A 20,716-nucleotide genomic window follows, 5' to 3' on the forward strand; every position below is an offset into this window, starting at 1 on the left:
GCCACAGGTAAATAGACAGGCGCCCGCTGGTGCTCCGATCTCGCCCGTCCAGAAGATATGAGATGCGGACAGTGTGACTCCACGTAGCTTTGAAGAGCTTTTTTGAGAAATCAGGATAGCACCAGAGCGTGCCGCACAAAAAGAATGATGAAAGAACGAAAGATAAACAAAGGCTTTCAAAGGCTGGAGTATTGAGACATCAAACGCAAAGTAGAAACAACACACAGCATCTCACCTCGGCTGACATATTGACAACAGCAGCCTATGAGCAGAGAAGAGGTAAGACAAGAGGAGGGGGGGGTTATGGGTGGAGAGGTTGGCGAGGTCAGCCTAAACTAACAGAATGGGAGAACCTAATTTCCAATGACAGAAGGGCCTTTCATCTGGGGCCCTGCCTGGAAATGTGCTGTGTTTAATTATTAAAGAAGGGTCTTACTCTGTGGGGTCGGCATGCATTTGAAGTCTCTTAAATTCAGCCCTGCTGACAGACCGCGGCCGGCCGTCTCAGTATGTGCCCTTACCTGTATGACAGCCGCTGAATGCTAATTTGTAACAAGCAAAACTCATTAGGCCTGTGCCACGGAGGGACGCCCGTCCCAGCTCATCTCAGAGCGCCGCGGCGCTTCGGTCCCTCTAGTGGGGTGGCTTCAATCAAAGGCTCTAAGGCACGCTTTGTTTCAGGCACACACACACACGAAGCAATATTTGAAGATGAGAAAAGAGGAGAAAAGACAAAAACAAAGAAAGGTACTCTGCAAAATGCACACAGATGTTTGTCCAGTGTTTGTGACAGCAACAAACCTCAGTACTCAATGTCTAAGTGTTCAAATTGTTGCTCCGCAAGCCTGGTTTCATGGATATGATATAGCACCATCAAACTAGTAAGGGCACCCTCAATAGACCCTTCGCAAAGAGCTTTGATTGACAGGCGATCTAAGCAAACATAATGCAGAATCTGCTATTTTGTTCAAAAAACAAATAAGACAGGAGAGTAGATTAACTTTGGTGGACGTAAATTGTGTGTATTGATGTCCCATGGTTTAAATAATACAGTACATAATAGTGCTGAGCATGCAGCCAATCACGTGTCTGTTTTATGCTACGGCCGGCCAGAGTTGTTTAAGCCAGTCAGAATCAACTTACCACTCAAAATGCATGAGTTTCTATTTATTGTTGTGTTCTACTTGGTCATGAATCCTCTCGTCATAAAGAACAAAAGAGCAGATGCAAAGTAAATTAGTTTCAGAAGTAATGTCAGCGTACTAAATCAGCAACCTATCATCCCAAAAACATTGCAAGAATTAGATGTTTTGTTTCCAATCAAGACTTGGAGAAACCTGTCCATGCCTTTATCACCAGCAGGGTGGATTATTGGCTTTCCCAAGACCATCAGACAGCTGCAGCTCATCCAGAACGCTGCTGCCAGGATTCTGACTAGAACCAGAAAATCTGAGCATATTACACCACTACTCAGGTCCTCCTCAGGACTGGATCGATTTGAAAGTACTTATACTCTTTTATAAATCACTCAGTTGCCTAGGACCTAAATACGATGAAGATATGTTCACTGATTATAAACCAAACAGAGCACTCAGATCATTAGGATCAAGTCTGTTAAAACAAGGGGAGTCTGCTTTTAGCTATTATGCCGCCCACAGTTGGAACCAGCTTCCAGAAGAGATCTACAACATTAGCCACATTTAAATCCAAACTCAAAAGCCATTTGTTTAGCTGTGCATTTATTGAATGAGCAATGTGCTATGTCTGAATTTAAAGGCTACGTAAGAGCGCAAGACATTGAATCTTTCCGCTGAACCGTGTTGAAGTACGAGTGAAAGCACTCACTGTGGCCTGCGTCTGGCTGCTGTACTCGGCCTCCATCTTTGCGAGCCGCCGATTGGTGTCCTCCAGCAGCTCCTGGATGTTGTCTGTGTGTTTCTTCTGCAGGTCGAATTTTTCTTGTTCCATCTCCGCCACTGCAGCATGCAGCTACCAGAGAGAACCACACATGCAACACAGATCGGCAAAATATGAAAATAAAACTGGTAAAACTTTACAATAAGTTTTCATTAGTTAACATCAGTTAATGAACATAAAAAATGAACACTCTTTATTCAAAAAAACACACAAAAGAACGCATACATCCAATTTTTGCAATTTTTCCTATAAAATGCGTTCACTGGACAATACTTTAAGAACAATAAAATAATGAATTTTATATAAATAAAACATTAAAAGTTTGCAAGACATAAAAACAGACGATCTATGATCCTGCGCTACCATCTGAGCATCCTTATTGTTGAGCCCTGAACATGAGTCCTACAGAATATTATGTTTAGAAACAGAGAACAAAGAGAATGTTTTATAAGGCCTGAAGCAAGATACCCTTCAACCAAAAGCCTGTAGAAAGGCAGGGCCGGATTCTCTGGGAAAACCTTGAGCTTTTCTTTTCTATCTCTGCTATAAACATACACATCTACTGAACGCTCAGAGAAGATGGATTTTTAGGATTCTTTCTCATACTCAGACGGGATTGGCTGAGCCCTAAACTCAGCGAGTGTTCAGCGTTCAAAGCTCTGGCTGCTGGAGGGACGGGCCTGTGGAAACCTGAGCCTTTTCAACCCTTCCTTACCTTCTTCTCCCATTCGTTTTTCAGAGATTCAGCACTTTGATCAGACATTTTCTTCAGCTCGCTGATCTGTTTCTCTTTGGTCTGTCGGATGACCTGGGACTCTCGCAGCAGGCTTTGAACTACAGGGGAGAGAGGGAGGCAGACACAAACATTCAGGCCTGGCCGCAGGGCATCTCTCTGTCTGCTTGCACCCCAGGCTGCCCTGGACGGCACCGTACTTCTTAACTCAAAAAATAACGAAATAAATAAAACAACAATACACAACAATGGGTACAAAAACAAGAAATGGTACAATATCTTTGTGTTACGTAAGTTAAGGTGAAGCGTATTACAGCAGAAAGCCAGTAAAGGTAATGTCGAATGCTTAGAAGTTAAGCCACATTCACTTTATTTTTCATTAACGTCATCATTATTAAAGATTAAATTGACTGAAGCTTTCTCTCAATAAATAATTAGCATTTTGTCAGTTAAAATGACATTTTGGGGGCTTATTCAAAACTAGGTTTACGGCCAAAAAAATGAATACCAACACCCTCTTGAGTAACCTGGCTTTAACAAATACCTGCCATGGACTTGAGAACTACATATAAAAGCCAAAGCAAGACATCAAATCACTACTCACTAGAAAAAGCCTCTTTCTCTAAACGTGGTCAAGTCTGTTTACAAGGTAGAACTTTTGTTGGCTCCTCAAAGCCAAATCTTTAGAGCCGTTTTGAGGCTAAAGGAGAGGTTTCCAGCTGGGGTGCACTGGGCAACACCTTACCACTGACAGAGTGCTCAGAACTAGCGTATAAACATGACCCACTGCATTTCTTCCCTCACCTCTCTTCTCTAGCCTCCGAATTGTCTCCTCCGCCTCCTTCTGCTTCCCACGATACACACTCTTAAGCTCGTCAATTTCACCATTCTTGCGGTCCAAAATCTTAAAAAATAAACACAAACCACGTTTATACATTTTCTGAAGAAAACGTGATTGTCATTGTGTGTGGATAGCGTAGTTGTTAAATCAAGTCGCCTTTATACAATAGCTTTTAATACAATACAGCTTTTATGTCAAAAAGGAAATTATTTGCCAATAATGCAAGAGGACAATAACAAAGAGACAATTTTGATAGATTCAGTGAGATAGATAGATCTAGTTCAGATCTCCTCCAATAGCGTCTGTGCAATCAGTCAAGCATCCCCAAACAAGCAAGCCAAATTAAGCCATCTTTAACATGATTCGAAATATGGTAATTAGATTCATGTCACAATGCATGAGGAGTTCCCAAGTTTAAAGCTTAGGACATTTGAGGCTGTGACACACCATCGTCGATCATTTGTCAGCACAGCGTTCTGCACTAATTGAACCACGTAGTACTTTTATAAGTAATATTGCATATCCAACCATTCGGGTTCCCTCTTTGAATGACAAATTCAGACTACTGCCACCTGATGGCATGGAATGTTATTTCCCCTCATGCAGGCACAAAATGTATGTGCCAGTTGGCCGATGGCTGTAGTCTTTACGCTGTTTAAGCGCAACGTTTTGGCCCAGATGCCAGGCAACACGAGGCGTCAACACCGCTGGCTTTCGTCATCGCTAGTTCTTTGATGTTGGTTTGGTGTGTCACGGCTTTTAGACGTTTGTTCAGATCACCAACCCTAAGCGTGAGCAATGGTAATAGTGATGCTTGCATTAGCAAACAACTCTACAAACAAGAAGCATTCATGACACTGAGACGACGGATGACAGAACGTTTATGTTCCAGACTTTCCAGCTAATCTAGAGCCATAAATAAATTTCAGTGGGAACAGAGTTTAAATAGAGGTTTGTGGTGCTTCCATATGACAAGCTAATGCTGGCTGCAGATTACAGAGGATAATGTTCTTATTCACAAGCATGACCATGAAGGAACTCGCCCTCTCCTGCGTCACTGAATGCTGGAATTTGCTGCTTTGAAGCCGACGTTTAGCGGATGGGGGGTTTGGGGGTGGTGGGCAAGATCCCCATTTTTGGCCCTTTCTTCAGTGAAGGCTTTTTGCTTAAGTATATTATCTGTAACAGTGGCGTAAGCTTAAAGTAGAGGATGACAAACCCGTATGAATCTCACATTATGCTCTGGGAAGGAAGACCACTCCAGGAGACGTACCCATGACCCCACTGACAAGAAGTAGTGTTTTGGTCATGAACAAAACAAATCATTCACTTCCGTGCACTGACATATTTTTCACACACTGAAGTCTCTATCTTTTGAAGAGCTTGACTGCTTCTCCCTGCTTTCAAAGACTGACTATAGCATGAGCAAACAGCATATTATTACCATGCATTAGCATATAAATAGCATATCAATTGTTGGACCTGCTGAACGTATACGCCCTTCACTGAGCAAGTCTATATTTTGAGTCTGAATGACTTGATGAGCAGGGCTGAATTTACTGCCACTTGTTCATGATCAAACTAAACAAACTGGAACATGTTATTCATAATTGTACTGTATGAACAAGGTATTTAATTTGTGAATCTGATGAATGGCCAAAAGAAAAGGGGGAACTGGTTTATTTAGCACAAGAAATACCACATTTTATGAACGTGTAAACATGGCTTATGATTATATGCAATTAAATGACGATGTTACTGGTAGTAATGATACATTTAATTAGGCAAGCGGCCCCTAACAGCCCACAAAAGTGTACATCATGTATGTCTCCCTTATCAAACACAGACAATTCATTGGAAGGAACTCCAATAACTTAAAGGCCCTGATATACTTCAAGCGAAATCAAAGACAAACTAAAGTGACATTATATCATACAAAAACAACAAAAAGTTTGGCACTGGGATGTTTGCTAATGGTGCACCACTGCTCATGTATTTCGAATATACTTTTACACCAAAGAACAAAAAAGATCTTTGAGTGAAAATACTGATGATCCCTTAACAGGGGGTATCAAACAAATGAGACATTCACAAAGCACATTGTTGGGGGAAGGTTTGGGAACCACTTCTGATGCTTAATCACTCTTCACAGAGTCTCTTTGTAAAATTTTAATAACATACAAGACATTATTTATGCTGTGAATGATTCTGAACGCATCTACTGAGTGAATAATTCAATGACTCACTTATAAGAGATCCAAAAAAAAGTTGCCATCTACAGGTCTAATGAATCAACATAATCTGAATGAATCTTTTGGTTCAAAAGAGTCACTTGACGGAATTGAAATCTCCACTGCTTCTCACACAAGCATGTTTAATAGTAAAAGATACCAAATAAATAGATAAACTAGATATTCAAAAATCGCTCATTGAAGTTTTCTGTTGGAATTATGTTTAGTGAGAGATTCTGCATTATAAATGGGAGTAAAAAAAAGAATATGGATAAAAGGAAATGAAGTTATCTCTTCAGTGAAAACAGTGTTACGTATTCTTTCTGATGTGTCTCAGGAGCATGTTGAGTGTTAACATTCCAGACTCTCGGAAGCATGAATGAGTGTTGCCCGTATCTGAGAGTGCTTGAGCCATAGCTCTGAGGAACTCACTCATGACCTTGTCTTGTATCTCCTAAAGACCTCAGCGGTGGGCTCCCAGACTCCAACGGACCAGTTCTGCAAGTTCTTAACAATCCGCCCATTGTGCCACATAGTGCAGGCTTTTGATGAGCCCAAGGAATTTAGAAATCCTTAGTGGCGGGAGGGAGCCAAGCGCAACCTGCATTTAGCAAGCTCCAAATAAACAGTAGATCTGCTGGGCTTGTTCCCAAGCGTTGGTCCAGTCTTGTGCCTTGATCTGTAGGCGATCAGATGCCTGGGCTCAAGGTGGGGCGGGCATTTCAGAAATGTGTTTTATCTGATGCGGCCGCAACACAGCAGAGAGACGTTTGTTGAAACCGCTGTAACTCCTTTGATGGCCTGACCTTCTACAAGCCGTCTGTGTCTGAGTGGGAGTTCAAAGGCTGTCGGCCATTGTCTCAGTGAGGGTGGACAGCGGCGTTGCGACCAGGGGTCTGTAAATCTCAAAGTACCCTACGGAGATCAACGGCTCAGAGGACATGACAGGGCACATGAACTGGCCTGCTCACCCTTGGACTCAAGCGAGCCCACCAACGGACACCACTGCGCTGCGTGTGTGTGGTGTTTATAAGGTCTTCAAAGAAAGATGCACCTGAGCAAATATTGACATTCTCTGAACAAGCACATCTGAATCTTTCAGAACCAAACAACAGCGCTTATTAAGAGCATAGCAGACACAATCACCAACAAAAGAAAGTCTTATGAACCAATTAAGATTTCATGTAACGTTGATTGCAAAGAAAAGCAAATTAATGAAAGATCCACAGGAAGCTATTGAGGTTCAAAACCCATTGGAGAAACTAAACAAGAATAGTCTTCAAAGGCCTTCATCAGCAGTAAGAGCTCCTATTTAGAGATGTACTCTCTGAGGTTGGGGGTGATGGTGCCTCATGAGGCCTAATACAGCAGTGTTTAGTGAAGAGAGGATGGACATCGTTGACGAGGGAGGACCATTTCATTGCTGGTCCTTCAAACACAGATGCAACTTCATTCAAACCAAAAATACCTCCCAAAAGTTATTATTTTCGCTCTCTGAAAAGTCAGTGAGCCCATCAGTGGATTATTTATCCTGCTTTTTGTCTGTCAGAAGTGCACTCTGTTGCTAAGCTCATCATCCTGCAAGCCGGTCGCCTGTGAAAGATGAAAGCTTGCAGCTGAGAGTGAGGGAAAGAGGGGGCGTTAGGGAGGTTAAAGGGAAGTTCGTGGAACATTTAGGGACACACACAATTTTCCCATCGTCTTCTTAAAGAGCTCTTTTCAGACACACAGCAGAGTCATAACAGAGTGTCGAGGATGAGGTCCAGAGGCCGTTAGACTTATAGGGATGCCGTGAAAGACAACGGTCTGCCAAGAATCATGTTTCTGCTTATAAAGAGGTGGGGATACACAAACATCTGTAGTCCTAGGTCATTTAATAGACTTTATTAAAACAGAATTTAAGCTGTTATGTCACTGGGGCTGAATGAAAAAGACAATAAATGTGGAAGTAACAGAGGAGACACTGACACAGCACATGCACATAAAATCAGTATCACTGATATAATACAGTTTTAATGAGTAAGACAGTTGGCTGGGATTTTTGCAGAACCCAGCTTGCAATACGTGAGCGGTCAATCTGTGTATCATCGATATACTTGTTATTATAAACTCATCATCATCCATTTTCTCTTCTTATGAAATATTTGACAGATCAATTGATTCACCTTCTGAATCTCTGCGTCATGTTTCTGCTGCATCCTCAGTGTATCCTCTTGATGTTTGGCCTCCAAGACTTTAGTCCTCACCTCAATCTACAATGGAAATGAATACAAATCAAAATTAAACCACTAAAATTAAACAAAATTATTATTATATCTTCTATAAGTAAAAAATAATGACAAGGTTAATGCAGTCATGTCATAACTACAATAATTTCTAAGCCCCTTTGGGCTTTTTTGTTTCATCCTGGGTTAAAGTAATGATTAAGTATGTGTACACAGCACATAAAAATCATATTTTAAAACTTATTTTAAAAAGAAAATGTTTTTCATGACATGACCCATTTTTAAAAAAACCATACAAACTGTGTCTGAATTACAGTGCTGAGTTTCTTCTACACCTACAGATAAACACCTCCAGTATTTTTGTTTTCAAGATCAGTCGTTAAAAGAGTCAGTTAAGTATCTGCCAATGTTCAGAACAAACACAAAACGACTTGTATTGTGCTGTGAGACGCTGATGAAAGAGCCCATCTGTTCAGAAGGACACAGATGAATAATGCTGGACAGGAAACAGCAGATAGAGAAAGTTCAAAAAGTACACACACACCTAATTACATTTGAACGGTCTTCATTAGTATTTTAACTCAAATGGGAATAGTACTGTATGGTTCCAGTTCTAATTCTACTTAATGACTTTATTATTACATACGTTTGCATTTCTTTAAGCATCTTGAGGGCTAAAACAATGGCTCGTGAGATTAGGAGTAACATATGAGCCGTTTTGATTGCCACCCCTTACAAAACCAAGCAGCAATAATAATTAACATCCCTCACCTAGAGCAACCTTGAGCTTTTAACATGCCTCAATATTTCTGGGATCAAAAGTTCAACATTTTTCTTGAGTGGCCTGTTAGAACATGCGTCCTGGGCTTTTCAGCTCGTCAAACCCACACAAACAATGTGAGCACACACACAAGAGACCAGTAAGCAGACACTTCCGCGAACACAAACACAAAGTGCAGCTGAAACTTTCGTCACTATGGCCGCTGGTCATTCCTGAAGCGGTGTCTTTCTTCTCATGTATTTTGGGAAGCATGTTTTGATGTGGCATGAGCAGGATTTTTGTGTGAGCCTCCCAGCCCTCTGGCTGACTGCGGATCAGGGCTTTCAACTGCTGCCACCATCGTGGGACACGATCTGCTGGCTTATCAGATCCACTGCAGGGCACTATATGGCCAGAGTAAAAGAGATCCCAACGTCTCTAGGCCACAAGAACATTGAAAGAGCAACGGGCCATTTCTCCTGCCTGTTACAGCAGGAAAAAACAACTCAACTGGAGTGGTCACTGATATGAAGAATGCTTGATAAACACCTTCACTTCAGTTTTTAATGCATCAATATTACCCAGACAGAATTGCTGCTTTACTGTAGTTGGGTTGAATGCAGACACAATGGTTTTACATAACGTAGCTGAATAAAATATTAACTGAATTGCGAAACTATTTATAACATATCGCCCATCCCTTGTATATATCTCAGTGTCATTTCATATTCAAATCCAATCCATGAAGACATCTCATGTGTTCTACATAAACAATGTATTTATTTACATATCAAATACATGAATACAGCCCAGGAGGCCTTCATCGGCTCCGGGGAGAGACGGAAATCATTGTTCTCTTTGGCTTCTGCGATTCAAAAGCTAAGAAAAGTTTGCAGCATCAGCACATCAGCTGCCGGTGACTGACAAGTGCATTTACATTAGGCACAATATCCTGTAGCATCAAATTTGATAAAATTGCGATGATAAATCTATTCTTAAGCTTTGGCCAGTTTCCCTACAGCAGCAACTTCAAGCTTCACAAAATTTCAGCTCCAGCAGATCCCTTAAACACCACATGATGTGCCGATTAATTTCATTAAACACAACCTGCGTTTGGCTTCACAAATATCCGCAGAATATTATTTTAAGCTATTATTGCGTTAAATGAGAAATGTATGAGAAAAGCACAACGATTCTGCTTTAATTTTATGGGTAATGTCTAGCAATGTTGAGCAAAAACAGACAATATTGTTTAAAATAAAACAATGTTAGCTTCTTATTTACTAAACTGGTGTTGAAATTGCTTCTGACATGGCTTATGAATTTGAGACAAAAACCTATACAGGGGCATTTTTTACATCAATATCTTTAAAAAAATAGACAGACATTAAATCAATGTCTGCTTAATGCAATCCCGAAAATGTTTACTTGCTTTATAACCACATTTATGAACACAAAAATGATAAAATGCATAGGCAGAAGTGTTTGCATTCACATTTTCATGTTCTGCGATGTACACCTTTTAGAAGCTCCATACGAGTGCATACATAACAATTTAGTCTATGAATAAACACAAAAATCAACGTCCAGACCCATTTTGTAGAAGCCAAACATAGAAGGCTGTCTCATGACAGCATTATCTGGAGGCTGGAACGATCTCGCAAGAGCTAAGCACACAGTTTGCTACCGTCACCTGCCCTACTTCCACTCAACCCTGAGAAACAAGCCCCCGCCTCTCGCTTTGCGTACGATTCTTCTTGTGCAATCTTAGAGACCACAGGAGACCTGTCAGAGGAGAAGATTGCACTGATTGAAGCCACGCAGTCAAACAGATCCCGGCAGCACAGATGCAAACGTGGGCGGCACTTTTTTTCTTTTCTTGTCTTTTTTTTTTTGAAGCTTCAATTGGTGCTTTTAGAAAAGTTTGTCAAACTACATCAGTGGCGTTCTGAAACTCTTGTCTGAAAAGGTGCGGCGGGCGAGCGCACACCTCCGGGTTTTCAGATTCCCTGGAATCGGTGAGGCGAATGACATTGGTGCTTTTACTCGCGTTAAACTCACAGAGACGCGGCGCTTTTTGAAGAGCAGAAGGAGAGATGGAAGGGTGGGAGGAGGAGAGATGAAGACGGTGCGAAGGAGACGGGAGCAGCTGTTCTGTCTTTTCTTTGCCCAACGTTGGTTTCGCGCATTTCCTCAGGGAATATTTTCACAAAACGTCTGCTACGTTTTAGCGCCACACTGCGGGTTGAATCTGTGATTCCAGCTATTTAGAGAGAAAATCTGGGTGACTGTTTAGTGTCTGGATAAACACCAGAAAGCTTCCCCAGTCACACTGACGACATCTCAATCAAATCGCTGCCTTTGCTCTTTGAAAGAAAAATAACAACTGAAATGACTAAGAGCTAATAACAAACAAAAGAAGCCTGACAGAACATACCGCATTTAAGAAGAATTTTCAAATAGATGAGAGAGGTGTATAAAAAACATAATGACATTTAACATTATGACCAGTCAGAGGTCAGGTGAAGTGAATATAGTTGACCATCACCTAACAGTGCCATAAATTAAGGTCTGGTTAGGTTTTTTTGAAGGCAATCAGAGTGACTACGAAGACCCCTGTCCACCATCAAAGTCGCCTACAAAGGGCATGCAAGCGTCAGAACTAGATCTTGGACCAGTGGAAGATGGTTGTCTAGTCCATTGGTTTTCAAACCCTTTGGGCATTTAACGGAGTACCCCAGTCGCATCTTTGCCATTAAGGGACAATATTTCCACCTTAAACTGATTTGTAGGTGCATTTTTTACCTTTACCTAATGTCATGTGTTATATAGAGTATAATTAATAGCACTAAATGATCGCAAAACAAAGTGATACTTAATTTAAAACTAAAATCGGCAGTAGGTGGCAGTAAGTCACCGTTTATATGACCGAGTCATCATGTCATTCATTCATTCTTTCGATCATTTAGTAAAGTAGTTATGGTTATTAATCACTGACACTCTGTTCAAAACTACAAATTCACACCATGCGCACCAGCTCTGCTGTAGATGTTGTTGGAATTATTGATTAATGAGTCACGTTTTCTTTTACATCAGATGAAGTGATGGCTCCATCCATGATGCAGCGTAGGATGACAAAAAGCTGGTGGAGAAAGTGTAATGGCCTGGCAAATGTTTTACTGGAGAAGCCTAGACGAGCTATTCATTTGGACTTTGAGATGTGCTTCCTACATGAACACTGTTACAAGGTACACCCCCTTTTTGTGTCTGACAGAAGTTCCCTCTTTCAGCAGAATCAGCGCACCCTGACACACTACACACATTGCTCAGGAACGGTTTAAGGAACATGATGAAGAGCTCAAGGTGTTGCCCTGGCCTCCAAATTCACCAAATCCCAATCCATTTGAGAATCTGTGGGATGTGCTGGACCAATAAATTCGATCCACAGCGGCTTCACCCCACAAGGACGAATGCTGCTTTTGAAGGACACCTTCTGTGGTCTTGCAGAGTCCATATCTCAGTGAGAGGAAGCTGTTTCGCCAACTAGATACTGGATGTGAAATTATATTTCTCAGTAACAAGGCAATCGCTGTTTTTTAGTCTACTAGTCTACTGACAATGTTTTCAAGAGGAATATGTGTGAAATGAACCCATGATTTCAGGTTACAAAGAAAGAGTAAACAATGATAGCGAGGCACAAAGCCAAGAACACACAGTAAGAATAAGTGTCTGGGATGAATACTAGAACTCGTATGAGCTTTGTTTTTTTTTCTCTGCCCTCAGCTCCACAGTAATTTCAATCATAGGCAATGAAGGGCAGCGCATGCACCATTTCCCTTCATCAAAGCCTAGCAGCTCCCGAGGAACGTTTGACTCACCCTTCACCCCATTACCTGGGAACGTTTCTTCAGCCTTGATGTTAACTCAAGCAGACCACTTGCCATTGCTGCCACCTGTTATTAATTACCATGCTCCACAGCCCAACGCAGATGCTATTTACTCTGCTTACAGTAAAACAATGTTTCAGCTAATCTCGGAATCTCTTTGCTTAAAAGTGTGCGGAGTTAATGTGACGGCTTCATCTTTTGAAACGGCAGCCCTGGAGACTTAAGGACTGTTTCAAAAGACTATTCAGCTGTTTGCGAAATGGCTATATTCTAGTGAAGACGAGGGCTGATGATGCTGTGTGACTGAAGTTGACCTAATTGAGCACTGCTCTTCCCAGAGGAAGTGTGATTACAGCAGGTCACGCTCAGTATATTCAACAATACCAGTCAAATGACATCAAAGAGAAGCTTGTTCTATGGGATTTTCAGCTTAAACCCACATACAGGGGAAAACTGTCATCACAAACAGGGTTTGTAAAGCTCTTAGGAGAAGTCGGCGTCCCTAAACAAGCGAAACTCAGAGAGCCTTGCTTTGGTTAGGTGTGTGAAGCTGTCATCCAGCATTGCTTTCTTGAGTTTATTAAAAGCAACCAGCCATCACATAGCATTTACTTAAGAAGTGGAAAAGCATGCTGGATGACAAATCTCAACAAGACAGCAGCACTCAAGAAAACCATCACTGGCTAAACGGTTAGTTCAACCAAAAGTGAAGCTCGTGTCATCATTTAATCGTATCGTTCCAAACCCGTGGGGGACGTCTTTCTTTTGTGAAGAAATGAAGATGTTTAGCAGTATCTTTGTTCTGCTCCTTTGCATTGCAAAGTGTCCAAGTCATTATTCCATGCAAATTTCAATTGTCATTTCGGAGTCAGCTTTTCCTTTAAAGGTACTGGGCCGCTTTGAAAGCAATTACAGCACATTTCAAACACTTGGGGAGAACACGGTTTTCTTACCTCCTTATCAGCTTTCACTGGGGCTGCCTCGTCGTAAAGGGTGCTGTTTTTTCCAAGACTTGATTTGTTGTAAATCTATTAAAATTCAAAAAATAAACTAATTAATACATAAAATTTGCAATCTGCTAATAGTGCGCTAATTAAAGCATGTTACCCTAACAGATAACAGATAAAAAAATAACCTTAGTAATTAATGTTTGAACACCATGCAGTCAGAAACAACTTTAACTTCGTCTTTAACTTCAAAATCTTTACTTAAATTATTTAATTTTTGTATTTTAAAATATATATATATTTTATATTAAAATTTTAATGACAGGATATATATTGTAGAAAAGGATATACGGTATATTAACAGAAAAATATTTTTTATTTTCAAAAAAAAAGCAGAAAATTGTTTTAGTGATTGTTTTGAACAAGTATTAATTTAGACATTGTTTAAAAATTTTTTTAGCAATATACTTGCACCCAAACCAACGCACAGTTACTGTCTGATTATTCTGAGCTTTAAATTCTCAATCTTGTTATGATTCTGATTGCTTCTTTGTGCCTTTATCATTATAGCTGTGGTGTAGGCCCTGCTATTCTTTAATACTAAAAAACTTTAGAACTAGATCTTTATCGTTATCTTTAGTTACAATCATTGCTGTGAACACGTCAATACAATATAAGTACTAATAATAAACAGCCAATATGCTAAAAATATACATGCTAACAAGCAACCAGTTAATAGTGAGAACTCAGTCCTAAAAATGTTTTTATTTAACTCTATATGCATCTGTGGAGATCAATCATGTTTCTGCCACTAGGACCCATCAGCACTTACCGGAGACAGTGGGACAGGGTTCTCGCGCAGATATCTGGGGTTTTCTATCTGCAAAAAACAGACAATACAACACAACCTGGTAAGTCCCAAACACCTCTTGTACACCTCTGGCCTCCTTTTATTTGTCATAAACAATGTGAAATGACTTCAAAGAGTGCCATTTAAATACAGTCTCTTTCCTACACCGGTTGTGTTTACGGAGATCAGACCTCAGCCCACTGATGCATTGTATGCAGCAAGGCCATTTCCGTTTCTTAAAAAAAAAAAGGACAAAAGGTGAGCTTGTCCTCCGGTGAGCTTGTCTTTCATCGACATAACCCATGATCTGAAAGCAATGGGAATTTTGCCAGGACACACTATCTCTGATGAGACTGTCACAAAGCATAATTAGATGAAAACTGGCTAAAGTTAATTAAACATCTAAAATTTTCCTTTGTTCATGTTTTCTTTGTGAACTGGTAGAGCAAACCACCATTTGTGTATTTGTTTGTCTTTATTTTTATGTTACTTGGTGGCCAGCCATCACTTTTCTTTCTTTCTTTCGAGCTATTTTCAGATGGTCCGTATTTTCGCAATTCCATTTTGGTGACATTGGCAAATTCCCTAGTCACAGAGACCCAGTCGAAACAGTTCGATGCAAACTCAAACGCAGAGCGAGAGTAACGTGACTCTAAATGAATCATCAGGCCGCAGCGCCGAACGGTTTCCAGGCAGAACGAAGCAGTGCCGCGCTTCACGTCCACAGGTGATGCAGCTGTTGATTAGTCCAGCATCGGTGCCCACAGAACAGGGGCCCGGAGCCGCTGAAAACTTGCCCGCAAGTGCGCATACTTATCTCGGCACTCCACTCTCTGATAAGAGCAAAGTTCAGACTCTTGTTTTTCTGCATAAAACTTTGTGATGAAACAAGCAGCCGGACGGTTTCGCAATCTGTGGGGAAGTCAGAAGTGGCTATTGAGAAAATCTGGAGGCCAACACAGTCCTATAAAGCTTCGAACGCTTTGATCCTAAGAACTCCGCATGCCAGCGCGTTGAGCAATCATTGCAGCACATTTTTCCTCCCACATGGTGTAGTCATCCACTGCAAACAATGCAATTCTGTCCTTTTTTACATTTATTTTAAGGATTAACCAAGAAACCGAACCCAAGACAGGGGCGATTGATGAGAATGAACTGTGGCGACCTGACAGATTCGATTTTTTTCTCTGTCATGCTTTATTTTAACTGCATTTTTTTAACTTTTAACCTTACTAGCTTATTAATAGTTAGTAAGGTACTGGTTAAGCTTAGGTATTTGGTAGGATTAGGGATGTAGAATGTGGTCATGTGCATGTTTGCAGTATATGTATATGTTTTTTCCATAATCTACATTTTTCATAACCAATACACATCATCAAGATATTGCTGAAAAACGAATGCAACTTGGGAATAAATGTTGTGACATTGCAGAACAAGGGCACTACGAATGATAATAACACATCTTCATAATAACACATAATAACACATCTTCAGCAGTTAAAAACTTATATTCACGTTCGAACTGCCTGGCTTACATGCGGTGTCAGCCATTTTGACTCGTGTGATATCCACAGGCTTTACCCACAATACAAAAGGGCATAAGCGCAGTTAAGCCATTTTGGCACCAACAGGCTTGGTATGTTCAGAGTTAAGCTTTTTGGTTTCTAATGAATGACTTCGAAATGATTAAGAATTCATTTGTGCCCTTTTTGAGTCCAATGCAAATAACACTGTTTGATTTCTATGAAAATTTCAGAAGCCAAAATTTACAAAACAATGATATAGTAACTTCATGTACATGCACATGACTGTTGGATGTGATTAATGATTGAATACCGCACACTAAAGTGAAACAACTGTTCAGGAACAACATTCATCATATTGTTATCTCATTATTAAAATGATCATTCAGGATCTCCACGACAGTCCAGATAACGTTTTCTTTCTTGTCTTACCAACAAACAGTCAGATATGAAAATACACGTCGAAGTGAAACTGATTTTTTAACAAATGGGAGGAAAATACATAAAAACAAAACCATCCAACTTTACCCCCAGGTTCCAGCTGTTAAAGCGAGCCTCAAAGTCACTATCATCGGAGGAGATGGGCAGCCTCCTGCGTGCCTCTGCCTGGAATAGAAACAGACAGTGAGGAACAAAGAAACAAAAAACCACGTCCAAAGATGGAGAGTGCTCTGGGAATTCTGACTTATCCACCAATGTGTTGAACTAGAGACTGTAAAATCTGCTAAACATGAAAAGATATTAACCTCAATCTAAATAGATAGATAGATAGATAGATAGATAGATAGATAGATAGATAGATAGATAGATAGATAGATAGATAGATCAAGTAATGGAGAGGGCTGGAGATAAGGACATACTCCAATCTTTTCCACATTATTTCTGCTTTAAAAAGAATAATGCATTTGAATGTTTTCAGGGAACTGTTGTTTCATGTTCAATTTGGCCACTTTGGAAAGTGAAGCAAGGAAATATCTAATAAAGCTCAATTGTAATGAAATACAAGGGTACTGTTGACACTTAACAGGACTTTGGGAAGGAGATGGTTCCCACAGAGCAAACAACTCGCATTAAAGGAAGTTGTCTTAAACCCATATCAGATAAAAACTGGGACACACGGTAACATTCCTAATTACAAACCAAAGCTATATGAACTAGTGCGGATATTGTATTAAGTTGATTTCCTGACAGTTTTAAGTTCTTACCATTTTGACATCGTCTTTGATGTCGCGTTTGATGGGACTTGAGGACAGGGGTCTGGTTGGTGACTTCTCATTGAACAAACTCCTCTTCCTGTGGTAGAGAAAAAACTTCAGATTATTAGTTAACTTGTATCAATGTTAGCCCCCCTACAATAGATCATACGAGAACCTATGCACAAATGTTTCAACAACAATCTTGATGCATTAGTCTTTTCTTTCTTGCCTTGGTCTCCATTGGCATATTCACAGACACGGAAATAATTGCATCATCTTTAACGCATCTAAAACACACATGGTCCATGGTTTCTCGTACTTCTAGTTCCCGGCAGGCTTGACACACACTCACGCCAGTTGGGGGCATATATTATACAGTGTATCGTTTCCAGTTCACTGGTATTTATGATCTCTTTCTTTTCCCAGCTAATTCCAGTTTGATCAGCTAAGCTGAGGCCACCAACGACAACTTCAAAGGCTGAAACCCGTCTGACTAGATGTCGCTGATTTCGACAGCCATGACACATTTGTTTCATGGGCAAATTAAGAACGTGTTCTCTAGCTAATTATGAATGCTTAACGCAAATCTCAACTAATTAAACTAATCCCCCGTTAGTCAAATGATGAAGAGAGGGAGGATGTGATGACTATATGAAAGTCTTGACAAGTATTTGGAGACACATACACCCTCTTTTTTTCTATTTTCTTTTTTACGCGGTTTCTTTTGGACTTACTATTAAGCTCCAGCCTAAAATAGTTTTAAAAGCACATCAGTGTTTTTATTTTGCTTTCAATCACGCAGCTAAATGTAAATGCTTTACAATTATATATATGCATACAGCATTTAAATATTTATAGAAATTATATGTTTGAATAATTCAATTAAATTAAATCGACCAATTGGACCAAACTGGACACATCTCCCAGAAATTCTGTACAGATCAACTAATCCAATGACGGCTTTGAAACTCCTGAAGTGTTTCCAATCTTGTGCGCCGCATGCATCAGACATTCAACCAGCAGTTTGTGGGCGGAGTCAGCCAATCGGATCACCATGTTCAAATAGCCTAGTATTGTGTAATGCGATTGGCTGTTGTGACTATGACCATCGTGTCAGCACCAAGCTCTGCGTCAACTACTTTCGATCAACGTTGAGTTCAACACCCCGATGTGAATGTACCATAAACAAACCTTACGACTGGAAATCAGTATGACATCTGACATACTACCCTCAACATACCGCAATTAAACAACCAGGCAGGCAACTTAGTCTAACATATTACACAGTACAAACGTAAAGTGGGATGCAACCATTGGCATGAGCTGCGATGCAGCATGCCAACCAGATGGGGGCTAAAAAGAAACAATATATATATACACATATATATGTCTGCACGCCACATCAAAGAACAGATCTAAAAGGGCACAGCAGCTAAATCTGCTAGACTGCTTGCATACTACACACACACAGTCTACCTTCCCTTTGAGCTGTCAGATGAGGGCCAGCCATTGTGATTGGCGCCTGGCCGTTAACAGGTGGATGGGGATAATTGAATCAGATGAGAGTGTGGGATCAAAGAGCTGTGGGGGCAGATCGTGGAGGTGCTGCTGCCCTGCGGCCTGATTAAAGCCCCGCGTCCTGACCTGCAGCTGCTCGGAAAGGCCTCGGCCTCAGGGACGCGTCCTCATCCACACCACTTTAAAAACGCAAGGCCAAAGCGTTCACGCGTGCTTGACTGAAACCTTGGACTCGGGAACACATCTGATGTCTCTTACGGCCGTCTCTGCTGCTGCTGCTGCTGCTGCTGCTGTCACATTTGGCAATGCTTGGAGACTCTGGCTAATGTTTCCGGTGAACACATAAAAAAAACCCAGACAGACAGATGGGAAGGTTCACATGACGAAACTATGGTAACTAGGTCTTTAAATGATTTGAACAACATCTTAGCGGCCACGAGGGTGTTGCTATGCATTGTTAGGGCGTTCTGCTTGCTGCCGTGGTGTTGCTAGTAAGCTTCGCATGTGTTCTGATTAGCTGTAAAGGCATCACTAGGCTGTTGCTAGCAAGTTCTGGGTGGTCGCGTTTGGTCGCGTTTTTATGATAATGCTAGGAAAAAGCGTAACCTGACATTCCCGGTATTCCCCGCATTGCATTTAAAACTATGTTTGAATTTGATGTTGATGTTCATTCAGATTTTTGTGCTTTTTTTTTATCAGTTATGTTTATTAGGGTTGTATGTTAAATTAATGTCTGTTGCAAATATCAGTTTAATGAGTCTCACCATGCTTGGGATGGGCTTTGGTTTATCAAGTCACCACGGCTGGCTTTTTTCTACTGTCATTTTTTTCAAATTTCTATTGAAACGAATAGGGATATTTGTGAAACAGTGGTGAATGTGACCACAAATTAATGCGCTGGTTTTGTAACTGGTTTCCAGTGCAGTGCTATTTGTTGCTACAAGCGTTTTCGGTCATTATCTCTATGCAGTGTTTTGTATTCTATTCTCTTTTCTTCTCTAAGTTTTTTTTTTCTCTATTCTGTTACCGATGAAGCTTCAAACTGAGCTGGACAAAGACATAACTGAATAACGAAATGCCTTTGACTGATAATTTAGTGTTTAATCTTGTTATTTTACATTATTGCCACTATTCTTGTATTTGAGTATTTTTCACCGCTCTAAGATCTGTAACACATAATCCAAGGACAAAAAAAAGCAGTGTACGTTCATCGCGCGTGTTTTGAGACCCAAAGTTAAGTTAAGATCGCCATCAGGTGGACAAACATGGAATAAACATGGTCAAAAACCCTTTCAAGGCCTTGTAAGCAGACGAACTTACGCAATATCGGCAAAAAGAGAAAATGAAATCTTAGTAATTACACACACTATCATGATTTACATTCAAAACACCAATTATTAACTCTGATGCACATTTATGTACTCTTTTTTCTCTCCTTTTCACATTCTCGTGTTTACAACAGACTACTGAGAAAATGGGGATAATTTGCTTATTGTCAAAAAAGGCTTAACTGCCCTAAATTCTATGCTTATACATATATACAAGCACAAAGTGTTTGAAAAGCATAAAAAAAACAACCTCCGCGGCTCAAACAAGCATGCCCAATTTCTTAAAAATGTAATATATAGACATGATGATTGTACACGAAAGCAGTAAAACTTCAAACAATGTTCAATAGCAATGGATTAAAGACAAAAACAGAAAAAGCTAAGGGGAAAAAACGACTCCCATGACAATTGTTTTCACCCATGAAAAGCACAAAAGCAGAAGAACTGTTATATCGTCACCTGACTGACTGACTGACTGACTGAAAGCAAACACGGCCACATCAGAGGAGAGCCGCGAGCTCAAAGCTTTAATCTGATCTAAATGAGTGCGACACATAAAAGACACGGCTGCAATTTTCTCCAGCAGGACTTGAGTCTGTGATCTAAATGCCTTTAATGGTCTCCTCCAAATTTAAGCACTGAAGCACAAGTCCAGGCTTTCAAGCAGATGGACTTCCTCTATCTGCTGACTACTTCAATTGAAAGATCTCTAATTTCAGAAGAAGCGGTTTAATCTTCAGCCGTAAGGGTCAATGGACTC

At 40.5% G+C, this 20,716-nt stretch overlaps 1 protein-coding gene across 3 annotated transcripts in view; it reads right to left on the minus strand.

Moving 5' to 3' along the window:
• Positions 1 to 20,716, minus strand: part of cep112 (centrosomal protein 112) — a 108,839-nt gene that overhangs the window by 84,559 nt on the left and 3,564 nt on the right. For all 3 annotated transcript variants that reach the window (XM_043234530.1, XM_043234529.1, XM_043234531.1), the window contains exons 5-12: positions 17,120 to 17,207; positions 16,443 to 16,520; positions 14,374 to 14,421; positions 13,548 to 13,622; positions 7,888 to 7,974; positions 3,455 to 3,554; positions 2,633 to 2,751; positions 1,846 to 1,989 (exon numbers count right to left, since the gene is read on the minus strand). In XM_043234530.1, the coding sequence (XP_043090465.1) occupies positions 1,846 to 1,989; positions 2,633 to 2,751; positions 3,455 to 3,554; positions 7,888 to 7,974; positions 13,548 to 13,622; positions 14,374 to 14,421; positions 16,443 to 16,520; positions 17,120 to 17,207 (739 nt within the window). The remainder of the gene's footprint in view (positions 1 to 1,845; positions 1,990 to 2,632; positions 2,752 to 3,454; positions 3,555 to 7,887; positions 7,975 to 13,547; positions 13,623 to 14,373; positions 14,422 to 16,442; positions 16,521 to 17,119; positions 17,208 to 20,716) is intronic.

The sequence above is a fragment of the Puntigrus tetrazona genome, unplaced genomic scaffold (assembly GCF_018831695.1).
Source record: "Puntigrus tetrazona isolate hp1 unplaced genomic scaffold, ASM1883169v1 S000001156, whole genome shotgun sequence".
Classification (NCBI taxonomy): Eukaryota; Metazoa; Chordata; class Actinopteri; order Cypriniformes; family Cyprinidae; genus Puntigrus; species Puntigrus tetrazona.